The sequence below is a fragment of the Onychomys torridus genome, chromosome 14 (genome assembly GCF_903995425.1).
Source record: "Onychomys torridus chromosome 14, mOncTor1.1, whole genome shotgun sequence".
In the NCBI taxonomy this organism is placed as follows: domain Eukaryota; kingdom Metazoa; phylum Chordata; class Mammalia; order Rodentia; family Cricetidae; genus Onychomys; species Onychomys torridus.
This window is the reverse complement of record NC_050456.1, coordinates 70,749,639-70,769,855: the sequence shown is the minus strand read 5'-3', so window position 1 is coordinate 70,769,855 and position 20,217 is coordinate 70,749,639. Positions and strand designations below refer to the sequence as shown.

Below are 20,217 nucleotides of genomic sequence, written 5' to 3'. Positions count from 1 at the left end.
TCTAGGATTTTGCATTAAAAGAGTCATACAGAATATACTGTCTTATTTTTTCATATGATCAGTATAACTGAAATTCATCTGCATAGGAATGTTAGCACTTCATACCTGGTGTTGTATAGATGGGCTAACATTTGTCCTAAATGTTCACTTACAGGCATTTGGATGATTCCAGTTCTTGACTTTAATAAATAAGACCACTATGAACATTTGTGTATAAATCTGTGGGTAGCTATGCTTTAATATTTTTTAGTAAATGCTAGGAATAGATTGCTGGGTTTTTGTTTTTTTTACTGTGTTTAACTTCAAATGAATTTGTCAAAGCACTGTCTAGCTCCTTTCCTCTCCCTCTCTATGTATGAAAGTCTACAGAATATTCTTCATCCTTGAAATTAATATTATAAGCATTTCATTTTCAGATATGTTATGAGCAACAAGCAGTACAGCATTTTCCCCATAACTATTACTTTGTTTGGTTTTGATACAGGGTCCCCTACAGCCTTAGCTACATCCTTGCATGTAGCCAAGGATGAATTTGAACTCCTGATCCCCCTGCCTCCGACTCACAAGTGCTAAGATTGCAGCCATACACTGCTATGCTCCATTTTTTCATGTTTTTAATTATATTTCCTAATGATTGGTGATGCCAAGCATCTTTTCTTGCACTTACATCTCTATCTTCTTTAAAAGTTCAGATTCAAAACGTTTGGCCATTTTAAGCTTAGCTGCCCAGTCTTAGACTTCTCTGAACATTCTTGACACAAGTCCTTTTCAGATAAGATACATTATGCATATTTTCTCCCATTCCAGGTCTTGGCTTGTGTCTTTCTATGACCCTATCTCAAAGCCCAGACAGAGTTCTAAACTCTGATACAATATAGTATGTCACTCTTTTTCTGCTATGATTAATATAAATATCTATCTGCTCCCAAATTATAGACTTCCTTCCATATCTTCTTCAAAAAACATTGTAATTCTACCTTTTGTGCCTAAGTTTACATTTTGAGTTAATGATTTCTATATAATGTCAGATATTAACTGAGGTTGAAATTTGAGTTTTCTTAATGTAAGTACCCACTGGGTCTAGTGCCATTTTTTAATGTACCACAAAATATGCTGATAACACCATTAACAAGTCCCATGATCAAAGCACTTCTGATTTCTAGTGGAATCTACCTCTGTTCCCTTAACAGTTAGTTAACCATCATCTGTTCCCTTAACAGTTAGTCCAGCTGGACAGGTCGGTCACCTGACCAAAGGATCACCACTCAGGAAGCCATGCTTAAAGAGCTATGAAGAATAATTATTCTTACATGAGATATCCTTACATGAGATAATGTAGTTTTCTTCCCAGAATTCCATCCCTGGAGCGCCTCTGAGGTTCTGTTGGATCTGCCCAACTTCCTGAGGCCTGACTCAGAAAGGCAGAACTTTTCTTTGTCCTTCTCTTCCATCTCTTCCTTTCAGGAGCTGCCCAGAGCCCAAGCACACCTTCTCTGGTACTTTGGATTTCTTCCTCTTTCTCTAAAGCATCCCTCCCCACAGCATGGCTGCTTGTCTGCCACCTGCCGTAACTCAGACAGCATCGTTGCCTCTTTCTCTCTCCTCCATTCCTATTCCTGGCAACTGATTTACAGCTTGACTGCCCTGTTGCTTTTCCCTTAAATTCTGATAAAACTATCCTCAAGTTTCAATTTATTTATAAATTATTTTATAAGGAAACTAAGAACCACAAAGGGACCTCAGTTTCCCCAGTGACAGGAAAAGTTTATTGCTTTAAAACTTGATGAGGACACACACATTTAAGAAAAACATCATTAGAGATGGCTCAGAGGTAGAGCATTAGCTGCTCTTCCAGGGGACCTGGGTTCAATTCCCAGTACCCACATGGCAGCTCACAACTGTAACTCCAGTTCCAGGGGATCCAACACCCTCACACAGACACACATGCAGACAAAACAGTAATGCACATAAAAAGAAGTAAATTTTAAAATAAAGCATCATATCTAGAATTAGAAGGATGTATTGTTTAAAGAAAATAATACTTCATTAAAGTAGCCATCTTTGGAAGAGTGTACACTGCTGCTTACCAGTTAGTGAAAGCATTGCAGTCCTCATCAGCCCTGAGACAGAAGGCGTGTGAGTTAAGGTGGAGCTTTTACTAGAAAAGAATGTGACTTAGTTAGAACCTAAACCACGAAAACTTTCAGCACTTGGGGGTTTTAACCTTGTTGTGGAAATACTTTCTTTTACTTCTTATGAAACATGCCTGTTGCATTTATTATTTTTTATATTCCATGCTTCCAAATACATAATTTTTCTACAACTTAAGAACATTTCCTTTGCTTCATCAAAAGTATAGATTCATTTGATGCTCAGCAAAGCTAGGTAAGATGGGTAATGCCTTCCTGGGACTATCTTTAGTTACAATCCTGTTTTACATCCTGAGAACACTGTTGGCTAGGAAAAACACATGAATCTACCAACGATGCCAAAAGCTAGAGCTAAAAGTCTGGAACAAGGTATGGTTAATAACAGAAAAAAACGTACTTTTCTTCATCATCTTCTTTATCTTGAGAAATAATATTTTAAAGGCATTTGTGTTTTCTTTTTAATTTTTAAAATCTTTTAACATAATAATTATATATAATATAGTATATGGTGAATAATATAATCTTTTTACAATAATAATTTTTGATATTTTCATTCATTGAGAATTTCATACAATGTATTTTGACCATATTTCTCCTTACATTTCTTCCCCTATATCTGGATCCATGCCCTTTTCTATCTCCCCACCCTCTCCCAAACTCATGTCTTTTTAATAACCCACCAAGTACAATTTGTACTGCCCATATACTCACAGGTGTGGGCCATCCACCAGAAGAGAGTTGACCCAGCAGGGGCCACAAGCTCAAAGAAAACAGATTCTGCTCTCCCAGAAGCCATCGGCTGTCAGGTGCTCCTCAGTTAGGGGTAAGGGCTCGTGTGTCCCTACACCTTCCACGCTAGAATACTGACTGCTTTGATCTTGTGCACAGGTCTTGTGCAGGCAACCTCATATTTTCTTTCTTTTCTTTTTTTTTAGTTTTTTGAGACAGGGTTTCTCTGTGTAGCTTTGCGCCTTTCCTGGAACTCACTTGGTAGCCCAGGCTGGCCTCGAACTCACAGAGATCCAACTGCCTCTGCCTCCCGAGTGCTGGGATTAAAGGCCTGTGCCACCACCGCCCGGCATATTTTCTTAAAACTACTTGGGTTTTCCAGTGACCTACAGCTGTTAAATGCTCTATGCATATAACACATATTATAAATCATGGTAGTTTAATCATGCTGCTTCTCTTCTAATCTTAGCTATAAGATTTGACTTAGGCTATAAACAGAAAGCAGATATGTATCAGAACTCTGTTGTGACCACTTCACTGGCTAAACACACCTGTGGCTTCTCCATATGTAGAAATAATACAATGTACACAAATGTGCAGCCTATTGGCAAATCGAGCATGCTTACATTCATTTGGAAGTTAAGAGGAATGTACAGTATATTCCACCTTTCTCATAAATGATGGGCAGATTCTATGACATTTTCATATAATGTCATGGCAATAGTCTTCATACAGTGCAAAGATACCTATTTTTATACAAATAGCAAATGCCTTCTATTTTTAGTGTGATAATCTTTACAGAAGAAGTTGACAAATTGTCAGCCCATAAAATAATTCAAAATTGGGGTTGGAGAGATGGCTCAGAGGTTAAGAGCACTGTTTGCTCTTCCAAAGGTCCTGAGTTCAATTCCCAGCAACTCACAACCATCTGTAATGAGATCTGGTACCCTCTTCTGGCCTGCAGAGATAACGTGCAGACAGAACACTGTATATATAATAAATAAATAAATCTTTTTTAAAAAAATAATAATAATTCAAAATTAATTCTGATTACAGTGATGTAAATATTTCATGTAAATAAATAGGGTGACCACAAAATAAAAACTCCAGTTAAGAATGAACAGTTGACAGCACATACCTAGCACACTTGTCTAAATTGCCGTATTTTGCATGAAACGCTTGATTATTAAAAGATTGGCTTCGAATCAATTTGGATTTCTTGATTTCTTTGCCTAGAGTAAGGCAGAATGGAGGAAAATACAACTTTCAGTTGCCCCTTAACCATTCCAACCCCCCACCCAGTCCTCCTCAGACCCCATCATATCCAGAAAATCCCAGCTGGGTGAAGTTCCCACTCCTCGGTCAGAGCTGGCTGCAGTATCTCTCCTTCAAACCACCATGAAGGATAACGAAAAAACTAACAGGAGAAGGCTAAGGACATACTCGACGTGCGAAAATGTAATGGCCTGACAGGGATGAAGATGCTCCACACAAACAACTCTCCCACCCTTGGCCATCAGAATATTGAAACAGTAGATAGACCTCAAGAAACTAGAATGCTCCCAGGAATTTCATGCAGGGAGAAGAGAGAGGTTAAATTCCTGGAGAAGAGATTTACAATCTGTCAGATCACCTGACAGAGGAGACCCAAGTCAATGGCCAAGAGGACTACACATTGACCTTGACTGCTCAAATATGCATAACCACAGCCCTCTAATTAAACATTAACCTCATAACAGGACCCTGAAAATGGACTTAGCAATGAGAGAAGGGGACGTCACTGGATCTTTGTTCCTCTTCCCAAGGTAGCCACATTGAATAAATCTCCATTTTTGTTTTCACTATTGAAAAATAAATGAGTAGATATTCTAGAAATCATTTATCTAATCTAACAGTGAATAAACCTGCAATTTGTCATTAAAAACATTCTATGAATCATAAAACAGAATGATTCCTTACTTGTTGATGGAGTACTAGAAGATGGTCCAGGAACAGAAATGGGGATGTTCTTGGGTAGGCTCTGCATTGGTGTCCTAGAGTCTCTGCCTAAAGTAAACTCTGTTTTAAATTGTGTAATTTCATCTGACTCCTGTAAAATTCATTATCTCTATTTAATCAGCACTACTGTCCAAATAATCTTACTTTATATATTTCCACATTTCAGTCTCCACTACTGCGGCTCAATTCCACAGACTTGCAACTGACACCTAACTTAAGCTTCCCTTGCAGAGGCTCTGAGCCTCACACTGTCGTCTCCCTTTTTTATGTACTCCTAAGACCTATACCACAATTTCCAAAAATAATTTATTTTTAACTGCACATTAAATTAAAGCTCCACATAGTATTTCAGGATACAAAGATACAGTTACTGCAGCACTGGTGGCCCAGAGTTCAAAAGAATGGAATCTACCTCTGGGTGGAGCCTGGGTTGGCTCCCTTAAGAGTTAGTCCAGTTGGGCTAGTCAAAAACCTGGCTAAGGGACCAACATGCTTCAGGAAGGTGGATTTGCCTTGATACAGAGAAGGGCGGAATAATAATCCCTTTAATGATTTACTTTCCTTCCCAGAATTCCTGGCTTCTGTGCAGTTGCTTACAGAGAGCTGCAGGCACGCAGCTTCAGAGGTCTGCTTTTCTCAGCACGCTTTTCCTAATGCTCTGGGCTTCACTCTCTCTAATGCTCCCCTCCCCACTAGATGTCTTCCTGTCCTCCATTCCAGCTTAACTCATGGCTTTTTCTTTCTTTTCCCCATGTTCTTCCTCTAGGTAGCTACCTAGTTTAACAGCTTGCCTACTCCAAGTTTTTTCTTTTAAAACCAACGAAGTTGCTCTTGAGCTTCCTTTTGCATGTATTCTTAAATTACTGTACTAACAAGACTCCCAAGAATGACCTAGATTTCCCCAGTCACCCGATGTTAACCCTGTAACTGAGTGAGAGGACACAGAACCACTTACGTTTCTTCTCAAAGCTTTTGTCACTGGACCGCCCATCATTCTGATGCTTCTCCTTCTCTAGCTGTTCCTGTTGGGACACAGTGTCATGGTACAGGTGCAGCTTGGGAGCTTGTTCTGGGGAAAATGACTCTTGACTTCAGAGATACAAATATACCTCACAAAAATGCCTTTAAAAAATGGGGCTTTCCTTTGGTACAGAATTCAAAGGTTTGCTCTTGTTGCTGTTGTTTTAATATGTGGTATTTATATCACAGAATATTGCTCCTTGGAGTTTGCCCAACTAAACCAATGACTTTGGCATCATTCTAAAATGAGCATTTATTTCCTATAAGCTGTTCACTGGTTCTCATCAACAGAGCATTGTTTATGATTATTTCAATTCCTATTTGGCAAACAACAAAATTTTTCTTTAAAAAGACTGAGAGGTCTTCGTTGGGCAGTGGTGGTGCACGCCTTTAATCCCAGCATTCAGGAGACAGAGGCAGGCAAATCTCTGTAAATTCAAAGCCAGTCTGGTCTACAGAGCAAGTTCCAGAATGGCCAAGGCTATACAGAGAAACCCTGTCTCAAAAAAAAAAAAAAAAAAGACCGAGAGGAAAGGGAAAAGTCTACCAAACATATTTAAAGTATCTTATTGACACATGATATATAGAAAGAAGAGTATAAACGAAAGACCTCAGTTCCACACTGAAGATTCTGCAAGGCTGACTGACCATCAGCTTGTTATTATGAAGAGAGTGACAGAATCAAATTAGCCTGGACTAGCTTTAGTCCTTTAAACAGGCATCCACTGCCCACTGCTGTATTTGTTTTAACATCTTTTAACTATCAGGCAAAACCTTTGAAATGTATTTTTAGGGGACTAAAGAGATGGCTCAGTGGCTAAGAACAAGTACTGCTCTTGTAGAGGACCCATCATGGGTGACTCACAACTGCCTGCAACAAGTTCCAGGGGATCTGACCCAGGTCTCTGTGGACACCTGCACTCACATACACAACACACAACGAAAAATAGAAAAGAATCATGCTAAAGCATGGCTTCCACCAATCCAAAAGCTACAAATGTCATCAGGCAGCTACAGCAGAGCTTCCCTACTTCACTGTGGTAGGCCTGCCTGCCTGTGGTCTCAATGCATCTGGTAGGGAGATGAGCATGAACAAAAGACAATGCTGTGCATATATGAAAATATCACTATGAAAATGATTATCTTGTAGGCTAACTAAAAAAGTTAATAAAAACCCAAGTTCTATTTGTCTGGATGCTTGTTCTGACACTTTGTGTCTGCTCTGCTGGTGCTGGAGATGGAACCCTGGGCCTTGCACACACTAAGCTAGACCTCCAGCCCCTACATTAACCCCAGTTAACACAACACTAACTAAAATGCCAAAAAGCTTTTGGTAAATAGAAATTGGCAAACTGGGTTTCAACCAAAATGCAGAGGTCCTACACTGGCCAAAGCATAAAATAAATAAATAAATTATTTTAAAAAGTTTAAAAACACACCCTACCTGATTTTTAAAATTCCTACAGTTAAACAGTATAAAAGCAAGTTGGTATTGCCTAAAAATCAGACACAACAAATCAGTGGAGCAGAAGAGGGAGTTGGGAGACACAGGGATGACTGACACCTGGGAAATGTGGGAAGGCAATTCAGTGGGGGAAACGGGGTTTTGATAAGTGGAGCAAAAACAGCTAGTAATCAAAAGATCTGAAAATTAAAGTAAAATTGGGCAAAGACCTAAGGATAAAATTCAAAACTAAAATTTGCAGAAGCATTGGAGAAAATCAAAGAGACAAGGATTCTTAAAGAAAACAACCATCATAAAAGAAAGGCTTAATAAGTTGGACTTTAGGGCTGCAGAAATGACTCAGTAGCTAAAGTATTTGTGGCCTTGGCAGAGGACTGTAGTGGGTAGCCATTCCAGTTTGATCTGGAAGTTCCAACCCCCATTGAGGCTTCGGTAATTGTCACACCTACAAGATGGGGCTGAGAGAGAACCCTGAAGACTCGAGATCAGGATGGGCTGGCTCTCTTGGTTCCTGGACCCTGGACGCTGGAAGTGGACCAAGCAAAGTTCTCCAGAGAACACTGCCGGACAGCACCACACCTTTCCCAGACCCTGTTACCTACCCCTTCACTTGTAAGTTACCCCACAAAATAAACATCCCTTTTAACTAATAATTTCACCAATAGAGGACCTGAGTCTGGTGCCCAGCACCCACAGTGGGTGGCTCATAACCACCTACAACTCCAGCTCCAGGGTTCTGATGCCCTCTGCTGGCCTCCAGGGGAAATCACACTTATGTACATACACATACACCCCCCCCCACACACACACACACTTAAAAATAAGTCCTTTTAAAGAATAAAATAAACATCAAAATTAAAACTTTCTAAAGACTATTAAATACATCAAAAGAAGGCAGAGTTCAAGAAAATGTTCACAATATACTGCCAGCCACCACCATGACTAGGAGGATGTAAGGTAATGGTAAGCCACATGGCAAAGTATAGATTAATAGACATGGGTTATTTTTAAGATAGAAGAAGTAGATAACAAGAAGCCTGCCATGGCCATACAGTTTCTAAACAATATTAAGATATTTCAGGTTTGATCAGCCAAGACCACCTGAAAGGTCTCCGATGACACCATGGCCCAGATGATCCAACATCCAGAATGGTTTCAAGGCAACTGACTCAGAGGTTTACCCTCATGGACTACTCCATAATCCTAAAATTTTCTTTGTGTCCCCATAAGATACAGCGCCCCCCCCTTCCAGGAAGTAGTAAGAAAAACTATGCCCAATTTCCCAAAATTATCAAGCTGGCTTTAGAAATGGAATTGGCTCACTCCTTCTCTAAACCCAGACATATTGCTTTAAAAAAAAAAAAAAAAAAAAAGGTTAAGAGATTTTTATGTCCCAAATCACAAGAGCCCTCTGGTGTGGGACATAAAAAAAAATAATAATAACATTTTTATTTAAAACAGGTTGATTATAAATGCGATCTCTTTCTAAGGAAGAAAAGGGGATATGATATATATATATATATAACAGGATGAAAGGGTAGATTAAAGAGCAACAATTTGCTTAAAATGTTTTACATTGGTATAGATTTTAGTCTATTGATACAAACTTAAGTTAATTTTGTTATACTGTGTGTATATTTCTACTCATGTTTAAGGTATTATGTTTGTATAGCTCATTTTAAATTGTAATGGATAATTAAAAATAGATTAATAATTAGTCATCTATGATAATCATACTCAAAGCCATGTTAGTTAAGTCTTCTAGATATACATAGAGATATTTCAGATAGATAGGTAATCTTCAAATACTTCAAAGACCTACAGAATATGGCATTTAAAATACTTTTAAAATTTAGACTTTCTGGACAGTGAGACATGTCTGCTCCTGGCAGCACCGATTTACTGCAGAGAAGAGGATGGGCACTGAAGACACTTCATATGGAATTTATCTTCACCTTGGCAAAAATAGCCATTTGGGCAAGAAACTGTTCTTGCCTGGACTGCTTGATCAACTGGACATGCAGGACACATAGGAAGGTGACCACTGAACTTTGCTTGACAAAATGGTCCTTCAGGTTCCTGCTTTGCAGAGGAAACTTCCAGACATACTACAGGACCCTAAAAAAAAAGTGAGCAAGAGATTCTAGCCCTGTGGGCTGAAGACAAATGCCCCAACTTTACAAAGGAACATTAGGTGACTGTCCAGGCTGCCAGCTGTCTCTGTCTACCCTGCAAGACTCCCCAAAGTTGCTTGCATCCTACTCCCGGTTCTGAGGTCTTTGATGTGGTTGAAGACTAGATAGTTATAATTTTCTCAGTTATGATAAAAGATAAATTAGATACAAAACCTTGGACTCACAAATATAAGATAGATAGGATATCTTCTTTAATATTGTAACTAATTCTTGCTTGATAATTGTTTTGTTATATGTAATTTTACTATGTAAAAGTTAAAACCTTCCTTAAAAAAAAAGGGGGGGGGAAGTGCTGTAGATATCGCTCTGTGTAAATAAAATTCTGATTGGCCAGTGGCCAGGCAGGAAGTATAGGCGGGACAAGAGAGAAGAGAATTCTGGGAGGTGAAAGGCTGGGGAGGAGACACTGCCAGCCACCGCCATGACTAGGAGGATGTAAGGTAATGGTAAGCCACAAGCCACGTGGCAAAGGATAGATTAATAGAAATGGGTTAATTTAAGATGGAAGAAGTAGATAACAAGAAGCCTGCCACAGACATACAGTTTGTAAAGAAAAAAAAAAAGAAAATGTTCATAATATGAGCATGTGACAAAAAAGCTCTTAATAATAACATGAACACAATCTACTTTAAATTCTCAAAATAGACCTTATAAAAAAGCAAGATTGTATGGCCAATAAACAAACAAAAAGCTGCTTAGTATCTGGCATCAAGAATATTTAAAGCCACATGAGTTCTAGAAAACTCTAGTGCTAGAAATTCACTCAATGGATGCTGAGGATGGAGTGCCAGGGGCAGGTGGGAATGTCTCAATGAGGACTGAATACATGTGGTTACATAGGAACTAGTTTCACTTAAGAAACTCATTTTCCTAAACACCCTCAACCGTAATTTTTCTTCCAATTTATAAAAGATAAAAGTTTAGGATTAAGACTTTTCTTCAGTCTTTTAGGAAATATGGAACAATGTAAAATTAAAATAAATTGGTTTTAGCTTTACTGTCAAAGGCCAGCTAAAGATAATCAAAAGGGCATGTGTGGGGAAACAACATACCATTTCCAAGAACATCAGTTCTTCTCTTTCTTTTTCTTGATCCAACAAATCTTTCTCATAATTTTTTTTCTGAAACTGTTTAAAATTTTAAATGGCATTGTCAATCATTAGTGACAACTTCTTGCTGACAGTAAATATCTATTTACTATAAGGTAGAGTGTACTTACCACATCCATAGACATTTCCATTCTGTCCAACTCCAATACTGTCTACAAGGAAAGTTTTTAGAGATTACAGTTGATTCAACAGTAATGAAACACAATCAACCAAATATTTCTCAAAGAAACCCCTTTCCCAGGGGTATTCAAAGAGAAGAGTTTACACTATGATATTAATAAGCTAATCTTTCACCATCAATAAACATTCAAAAACTGTGTTCCAAGGTCACACCCATTAATAATCTTTTTATTGATCTTATAACATTGTCAGTTACATATTAAGTGCAGTTTTTGAAAGCTGAAGCATTTTAAGCTTCGATATTACTAACCCAGATTTTTTACTATCTTAGTTTTCCAACATTTCCAAACAATCTACGTAACAGATTCTCATGCTAGACCAAAATCATATGGCATAAAGTCAGAGTATTTGAAAAGAGGTGTGCTTGGGAGATTCCAGGATGCTGGCTCCACCACCTATTGGCATGTTCTCAGCAGCCAGTATTTCTAGCTCTGGTGCCTTTACAAAGCCAGACAGAGCACTGAACTCACTCTGAGGAGTATTCCCACATGCTTCTAGAAACATGACTTCCTCGATTTTACTGCCAGTTTTAATGGATTGTGAAACTTGTAAATAAAATCTAGTGAATGAGGTGTTTATTGGTCATCATTGGAGCTAGGTTCACAAACACCTCATGGGTGCTCAGCTTGTCCACAAGGAACTCATACTGCTAGTAACAAAAATGATTACCCTTTAGAAATGCCCTTCAAAGGAACTGGTGTACCCAGCATTAGCAAATACACGTGCCATTTAGTCATTCCTACAACACTTGCAGACAGTTACCCTATTAAGCTGAAGTAGGGTAGGGGAAATTAACACTAGCACACTGCAATAAACATGTTTTCAGAGCAGGAGAGACACTTACTTTTTTCACAACAGCCAGGACATCTTTATCCTTTTCTTGACACAGGAGTTTTCTCACGCACATTTCTAACTGCTGTAGGAGATGCATGTCTGCAGGAATCTTCAGAGCTGATTTCACTTTGGGCAGCAGGTAGCAAAGTTTCATTCTGTATTTAGAGGGAGCTTACTAATAACTAACAGTAATAGAAATGTACAACTGAAAAAGTTCAAGCTTTAGAAAAGCTCAGAGTTCAATTGTCCATGCAACAAATATGTGTGGAGTGCCCACTAGTTAGAAGGCATTCATTATTCTAGATACCAAGACACAAAATTTAATCAAACCAACAAAATCCTCCATTCTTCCAGGGTTTGCATTCCAGTATGGGACATGGAAAACAGAATGTATATAAAGAAAATGTCTGCCAGAAAGTGGTGAGTCAGCCTAGAAGGCAGTGTTAGAGAAGTTAGTAATGTTTTCACTGAAAATATGGTATTCAAGGAAAGACCTAGAAAATCAGAGCGCAAGACACTCAAGTGTCTGGAAAAGCATTGTGGTCAAGAGGGAAGGCTTGCCTAGTGATACTCTGAATTAGCAAAGTAGCCTTGAGATAGAATAGAACACAGATGCACTTAGTGGGAGTCCTGAGTGGTGACAAGGGGGCAGTTCATGGGGGGCCCTTTGGACCTCTATATAGAGCCTAGCTTCTATTTCAAATGCAGTGAGAAGCATTGGAAGGTATGAGCAAGGAATAAAGTGACCTAACAACTTTCCTAGTTATCGTCTGCTGTTTTGAGATTAGATTGTAAGTGGTTAAGGAGGAAAAAGAAGCAATGGGGAAAATCCCGAGTAAGAGCTAATAGTGCATTAGGCCAGAAGGAGCAGCAGAGAGGTACCCAGAGAAGCCTTCTCTCTGTATGTCTTTTGTGAGCAGCAGAGCGGCCTCAGGGACTACAGATGGGATGACAGAGAGAAAAAGTGGTTTTAGGTTTAGGCCTGGGCAGTGGGAAGATGAACCAGTTGCTTTGTGAGATGCAGAAGACTGCAGAAGGAAGAGATGCAAACAAAGCAGCCCCAGTCCTGAATGCTAGACAGATTAAGTCTGGGATGCCCATTAGATATTCTATGGGAATTATAAATCTGCAGCTAGCTCAGTAAGCATGTTGTCCAGGATATCCTTGCATGAGATAAAGTCAGCAATGCATGAAAATGGTAGTTTAAGCATGGGACTGGAGAGATTACTAGCATAATAAGAGAAGAGGTGGACAGAGACGAGAAGAAATGGGAAACACACTAAGGCACTACCACTGTCTAGATCAGCTGAGAAAAGAAGAAAGAAGGAGGCTACAGAATGCCAGGGAGGTGAGCAGATATCTAAGAGAATGAAAGAATCCTTCCCAAGAGAAGGCTGCCAATGAGAGATTTGGCTTTGTTAAACTCCAACTCTCCCTCTTTTTAGTCTAGTTCTGGGGAGGGATGGTAAGCAGTTGTCTGTCTTACAGCTAGTGGATTCATTCGTTCATCATGTGTTCTCCAGGTTAATTCTCCAGGTGTTTCTTTTGCAAATCTTAAGGCAGCTAAATCCCATTGCTAGGGTTTCCAGGATGCTGTCTGGGCAGACCTTCAGCCAAGAGCTTTTTCCGGTTTTATTTTTGTTTTGTTTTGTTTTGTTTGGGGGGGGGGGGGAGTTGTTTGTTTGTTTTTTGAGACAAGGTTTCTCTGTGTAGCTTTGGTGCCTGTCCTAGATCTCACTCTGTAGACCAGGCTGGCCTCGAACTCAGAGATCCACCTGCCTCTGCCTCCCAAGTGCTGGGATTAAAGGCGTGTACCACCACCGCCCAACTCAAGAGCTTTTTCTACACAGGAGTCCTTGCTGTATATCTGAAAAAGTGAAGAAGCTCTTCTCTGAGATCCTCAACACTGTGGTCTCCATCTCAATCACTATTCAGCACAGATACTGAAGACATTGTAACTAAGAACCCTCAAGTCCACTCCAGAGAAATTACTTCACTTCTGGCCACTGAGGAGAAGGCTCCTCAATATCAATGTGATTTTCCCAGCCTTGATGGTGTCTAAATGCAGTAAATTAAATGTTAAAACATTTGTGTAGAAAAGCACACAAAACATAATTCACTCTTTATTACCCAAAGTATACCTAGGAAACATTTTGATTCATGGGTCCACAAGATTATAAAGTTCTTGAAAATAAGGACTATCACTTTTAGTAAGAAATACATTTTAAGGATCTTATATTAATAATAATTACTCACCCAGTCTGGCAGGCTGGCTTTGACTTGTGCATGCTCTACTCAGTAAGACAAAAGATCTGAGCTAGCCTTGACACAGGGGTTAGTGGCTTGGTCCTGCCTCAACTTAGTATGCCAGACTTTGCTGACTCCCCAAGGGAGGCCTTACCATCTCTGAGGAGTGGATGGGGAATGGGATGGGGGAGGAGTGAGGGGCGGGAGAAGTAGGGTGGGGGAACTGGAATTGGTATGTAAAAAGGAAAAAAAAAACTTTTTTAAATAAATAAATTTTTTAAATAAATTTTTTAAAAATCTGAGATATTAGTTAAGAGATTGAGATTTTTATCCCAAGACTATTACCAACCAGGCTATGAAGCCAACTGAGATGTCTACCCACAGACAACTGGTAAAGAAAATATGGTATATAAACACAGTTCTAACAAAGAATGAAACGCCGCTGCAACACAAATGGAGCAGGAAGGCATTCCATAAAGAGAGATAAGGTCGGCACAGAGAGGTAAGTACTGCATGTCAGATGTGGAAGCTGAAAAGGAGACTAGTGGAAGAGTGGTCATCAGCAAGTAGAAAGATAGAAGAAAGGAAGGAAGGGAGGGAGGGAGGGAGGGAGGGAGGGAGGAAGGGAGGAAGGAAGGAAGGATGGATGGAAGGTGGTAAGCAAAGGGTGCCAAAATTCAGTTAATATAGGAGGAATATCTTATAACCTTTGTAATATGGTGGGTAACTACAGTTCACAGCAACTCATATATTTTATAAATAAGCAGAAGAGTCAGCTAAAGGCTCTGGGCACATAGAAATGACAAATATTTAAGTAAGTGAAAATGCTAACTATCCTGATATTATTGCTACATCTAATATCTATATATGCTGTATTCCCTAAATGTGTGACTGTTAAGTCAACCTTCAAAAACAACTACTAAGACTCTGAAAGCAAGCATCAATTCCTCACTTTACTTAACTAAGAAAAAAGGAGTTTGCAAACATTTACCACAAAGGACATACGAGAAATGCAACATTTTCAAACCTTGCAGAGCAATACGTACCTCACATTTGCTACAGGGTCATGGGTTAGTTCAATAACAGGTAGAAAGAAATATTTGCAGAAAAATGATTTGGAAAAGATCTCTATGATAAATTCACAGGTATCCAAAAACCGAAGTCTATTCCAATAACTCTTCCCTTGGCCCAACTCTACAAACAACAAAAATACCATAACCTAATTTTCCCTACATGAAATTATATATTACAAAGCTAAACACCAAAAACTTATGCAAAGTTTCATTCTACCTACAATTTATTTAACAAATACAATAGATAAGAGAAAACAGTCATTATATACTCTAGGTTTGTAGACTACAATATTTACTAGGAAAAGGTTTGATTAACACTGGATAAATTCAGTGAGCATTGATGGACTGTGGTGACTGAGTAACTACAGTTACTATGTTTGACTATTGCCTACATGCTGAGTACTCTGTAGACAATATCTTACTGAAACCTGGAAAACAATCTGAGTGGGTGGACACACTTAAACCAATTTAAACATAGTCTGCAAACCCTGCAAGGCCTTTCCAACTAAACTAACTGTTCTCTTTTTGTTTCCTTAAAAATGCCTGATGTGAATAAAGTCATATGTAAACTGACAGTACTTTAGGTCAGTATTCAAAGCATAATCTTTTCATTTTTACATAAGTGTGCAAAGGCAAAATTCTTAATACTTAAAATCAAACTGAAGCTTTAAAACTGAGACTTATTTTAAATTTTAAGTCCCTACTACTGCAAAGTGAAAACAGAGTTAAAACTGGCCATAAAATGAAAAAATCAAAATACACTGAGCATAATTTTCCTTAAATACAATTTTACAAAAGTTTTTTTTTTTTTTTTTTTTTTTTTTTTTTTTTTTTTTTTCCTGAAAAGTGGTGTGGTTCATGATTAGTATGGTGAATTCTAACAATCAGGAAATCCTCTTCCTTGTCTGTGCTGGATAGTAGTTTTATTAAAAAAATATTTAAGCATAATTTTAGTCAAAGCAAGTGTTTGATGACTAATCACTCACTAAAAATGTATATATTTGCCACCAGAATTAACAACTTAAAGATTTTTGCTGTGATTTTTAGCCCTTAACAAATCATAATAAATTTACATGTGTTAACCTAGTTTCTAAATGCAGTCAAATTCTAACAGCTCACTAGCTTCACATTAATATGTGCTGCCAACACCATTCAAGAAAGAATTATAAGCCCACATTTTGTTCATTCAATTAGTATTGAAAACAGTATTAAAATAAATTACTAGATTTAAAAAAATTCTATTCATGCTTTAATTCCAAATACTATTTCATCAAGGTAGAAATTAGCCTTTCAACATACATTTATATATTTAAATTTCTCAAGCATTGGAATTCACAAAAGAGAGCTCTGATTAAATACTATTTTCATCTATGAAAATTTTGATCAGGACATAAAGATTTCCAAGATAAACACAAATTAAACTACAAAATTCAACTAAAAGCACACATCAGATATTCACAACCATCAGCCTATTTTCTTTTTACAATCATATACAAAGCATTGTAGATATAATTAAGGTCACTACTTCAGTGACTTTTTTCAAAAATTATTACTTACGTTCAATTAATTTTTGAATGACTTCATGCCTCTGCTCTTGTTTACGATTATATCGTAGAAAAATGCACAGAGTTCGTGCAGCTGCTCTTTGGACAGGTAAGACATTCTTAAAGAAATAAAACAGAAAAGACAATTACAGTACCCTAAGATACGTTCTCAACAATTAATCTGCACCAAATCAATTAGCAATTGGCTAAATGAGAAGTGCTCATTGTCTTTCAAACCCTGAGCTCACACCCTTCTGGAGGGATCTCTGTTACCTCATGTTAATATCACTCAGGGAAATAAGATAGACATCACACGCTAATTCAATTTCATAGTCACATCCAAATCATCCATGTTAGACTATCATTTCCCTACCACCTCATTTTAAATGACTTGTTCCTCAGCCACCATCCTTTCAGCCAGTGGAATATTACTATTTCTACACATTCAACAAACATTTCCAGGAGCATACCACACGCCAGTTACATCACCCAAACTGTACTAACACAGAAATTTAAGATCCATGTTCAGATACATTGCTGAAGAATTTGGGGACTGGTATCATTTCTAGGGCTGGAGACTAAATATCTTAGCCCAAGAGGTACAATGTTATTCATTGTCAGGGCTGAGGAAGCTAAATTTTCTATGCCTACACAAAAGCTGTAACATTTAGTGTGGACAAAAAGGTTCCAGAACTCTACAAAAGGGTGTTAATATTGAAGAGTGCCACCAAGCAAAGCAAAAGGACCCAGCCAGCTGACAGATTGCATTACCAATATTCCAAATGCTCTGTCCTTCAGATTCACATCACACCACTATACAGAGCCTTAATTCTAAATGAATTCAACCAGTTACCATTACTGGAAATTAGAGGGGGAAACCAATTACCTTAAAGAAAATCTCTAAACCAGGTCTACTGTGTCCACTGTAAACTCATGTTCACCATCCTGACTTACCTATCAATATTATAGTATTCCATCACTAAAACCCAGACTACTGTAGTGGGACTCTCTTGACATGCAGTGAACTGCAGCTGTGCAGTGGAGACAGTGGTGCTGGTTGTACCCTCTTACATCTACACAAGTGTCCACTCTACTGGGCACTATGCTATGTGACATTGGTAACTGTTATATACAAAATCTACTATGGTTTAGAACTGAAAATTTAATAACAGTACATTAGCAGAACTATAATAGAGTTTAAATGAATTTTAGACTGTGAAATAATTAAAATCCTGTCCCTCTCTTCTTTCATTTGGTTTAGTATGACCAAATTTCAAATGAATATATACAAGATATATGAAATATATGCTCAGTTTATGCTTCATGTAATATGTCTTATAATGCAAAACAAATATTCATTTGGGACAGAAATCAATGATAACAGCCTCAGAACAGCTTCCAAGAGTTGTCCCTGACTTTTACACATGTCATGTGCCCTTACACATACACATATGCACACACAGTAAACAAATAAATAAATACAAAAGTGACAAGGGTTATTCTTGTCAAGTCACTTTCTAAGATTATTATATCTACAGCACAATCCTCAATTCCTCAGATTTCCATTGCTATGTGTGATGGACTTATTGGGTGGTGGGTAATACATTGTGCTGCTTATTTTAAGTTGAAAATAATACCAATAATATTTCTCTCCTTTCTAAATCTTTGAAATTAAAACTGATTTTGAATTTTGGAGATGACTCTTGAATTCCTCATTTCCCTTTTATGAAATGAAAAGTTAAGATACTTTAGTTCAGATTATAAACATATGTAAGGTTTTTGTTTGGCTGGTTTTGCCCTGCTACAAAATATTAAACCTATGACCTTATGCATGCTATTCAAGTACTCTATTGCTGAGCTACATCCCCAGTACTGCAGTCCTTCCTGGAAGTGTTATAAAAGGTGGACAGCTTCATGAGGTTCTCATATGGCTGTTTGGACAAGTTGTTACTCCTTTCACTTGAATAGGCTAGCTCCACTAAGGCATCCATACGTTCAGTATAACTGTCCTTAGGCCCTCTAAAAGACACAGAACGCACACTAACAGGGACTGCTGGGGAATCTTGGAACTCAAGGTCTGGCAGATGTGAGATGCTGACATTGTGGGTACATTTAGAAGAAAGAGCAAAGCAGAGGTTCTTTTGCAGTTGACATTACTGAGTCCTGTCAACCTTTCTCTCCAGAAATACTATAACAAGTCTGAGGAAAAGGGCAGGAGATGTAGCTCAGATGGTTGAATACTTGCCTAGCATGCATGAAGCCCTGACACCACATAAACTAAATATGGCACCACACATATATACTCCCAACATTGGGGAGATAGAGGCAGGAGAACCAATGTCACCTTCAGCTACATAATGAATTTGAGGACAGACTGGGCTACCTGTGCACTGTTTCTGAAAACAACATGGAAGTGTAAGGTAAGTCTATCCATATTTTTCTGGCAGTGGACAAAGAGCATGTGAAACTTGAGTCCTGTTCATACTTCCCTGCAGCTAATGGTAGAAGATCAAAGGGTAAATAGGGAAGCAGAGGAGACTTGACTCCTCTTTCAGAGACCTGTGGAAATGCTGCCCTTCCAAGCTGACAGGAACCAAGGTTTGTGTATATTAAAAAGGTAAAGAATTTGGTAATGACAAAATTATCCCCAAGTTCAAAACAATCAGAGGAAATGGAGGGCTCACATTTGTCATCATGATAGTGAACATTCTTTGTAAGAAACGGTAATAAATCTGGTCGCTCGATATGATGTGAGGCAGACAGGCATATTTCTGCAGAAGTTTCTCATGGGTCCTCCACTTCAGAGAGGCTGCAGCTCGCTGCTCAGCAGCCGTGAGTGCAGGAATCAAGTCAGGCAGAGAAGACAACTGGAAAGAAATACAGTGCTGATGGTGACTAAGCTATCAAATGCAGCCTGTAATGGAAACATACACCAGGGAAGGGCTTCAGAGTTTAGAAGCCATCTCAGCTGTCACTGGGAAGTAGTTATCACACAGAATCAAATAGTTAAAAAATTCTTGAGTGAAATTTATGGCACCAGGAAATGAAATCTCCTTGCTATTCTTCTTTGGTTGGTTACCAAGGCAACTATTCTAACTAGAGCAAAATTCCTTACATATCACTCTGGGCAAATTTGACCTTCTAAATTCCTACCCTTTGTCCTACTTGCTATACTTGTAATAATCATTAATACTGATACAAATTCCAAAGACAATAAGAATTATGGTAGCTGGAACCACCACGTAGTAGCTGCAGAGGGCAGCTCCTACTGCAGCCTTCACAGACACTGGCATGGCTATGCAGCAGGTGCTACTTTATTTAGCTGCTTGTATGTTTATTGTAAAAACAGTAAATTTAGTGATTAGAAATACTGTATTTGAAAAGGGCCTTCCTTTATAAGTTTTCAAGTTCTCTACATACATCACACAGCAGAAGCACAAGAAATAGCCTGAGGGGAATAGAGGAGGTAACTTGGAAGATTTCGTTCCTATATCACTTCACCATCTGGGAAAACATAGCTGTGTGGTGCCTATGGCTTTTTGGCCTTCAAATTCCTTAATAACAGGACAGAAATTGAGAGCTTAAGTTGTTTCAAATTAATTGTTGGTATCTCACAGTAATCCTTCTAAATATGGCTCAAAGCTAGGAAAGTAACCTGTCCTTCCTTTCTATA

The 20,217-nt window shown here is 38.4% G+C and overlaps 1 protein-coding gene across 3 annotated transcripts in view; it reads right to left on the bottom strand.

Annotated features, from left to right (window-relative positions):
• Ppp4r4 (protein phosphatase 4 regulatory subunit 4) overlaps positions 1-20,217 on the bottom strand; it is a 90,147-nt gene that overhangs the window by 4,240 nt on the left and 65,690 nt on the right. For all 3 annotated transcript variants that reach the window (XM_036206039.1, XM_036206040.1, XM_036206041.1), the window contains 10 exons: positions 19,229-19,411; positions 16,558-16,663; positions 14,974-15,121; positions 11,691-11,835; positions 10,777-10,818; positions 10,610-10,684; positions 5,833-5,899; positions 4,839-4,925; positions 4,018-4,111; positions 2,088-2,158 (listed from right to left, as the gene is read on the bottom strand). In XM_036206039.1, coding sequence (XP_036061932.1) covers positions 2,088-2,158; positions 4,018-4,111; positions 4,839-4,925; positions 5,833-5,899; positions 10,610-10,684; positions 10,777-10,818; positions 11,691-11,835; positions 14,974-15,121; positions 16,558-16,663; positions 19,229-19,411 — 1,018 coding nt within the window. The remainder of the gene's footprint in view (positions 1-2,087; positions 2,159-4,017; positions 4,112-4,838; positions 4,926-5,832; positions 5,900-10,609; positions 10,685-10,776; positions 10,819-11,690; positions 11,836-14,973; positions 15,122-16,557; positions 16,664-19,228; positions 19,412-20,217) is intronic.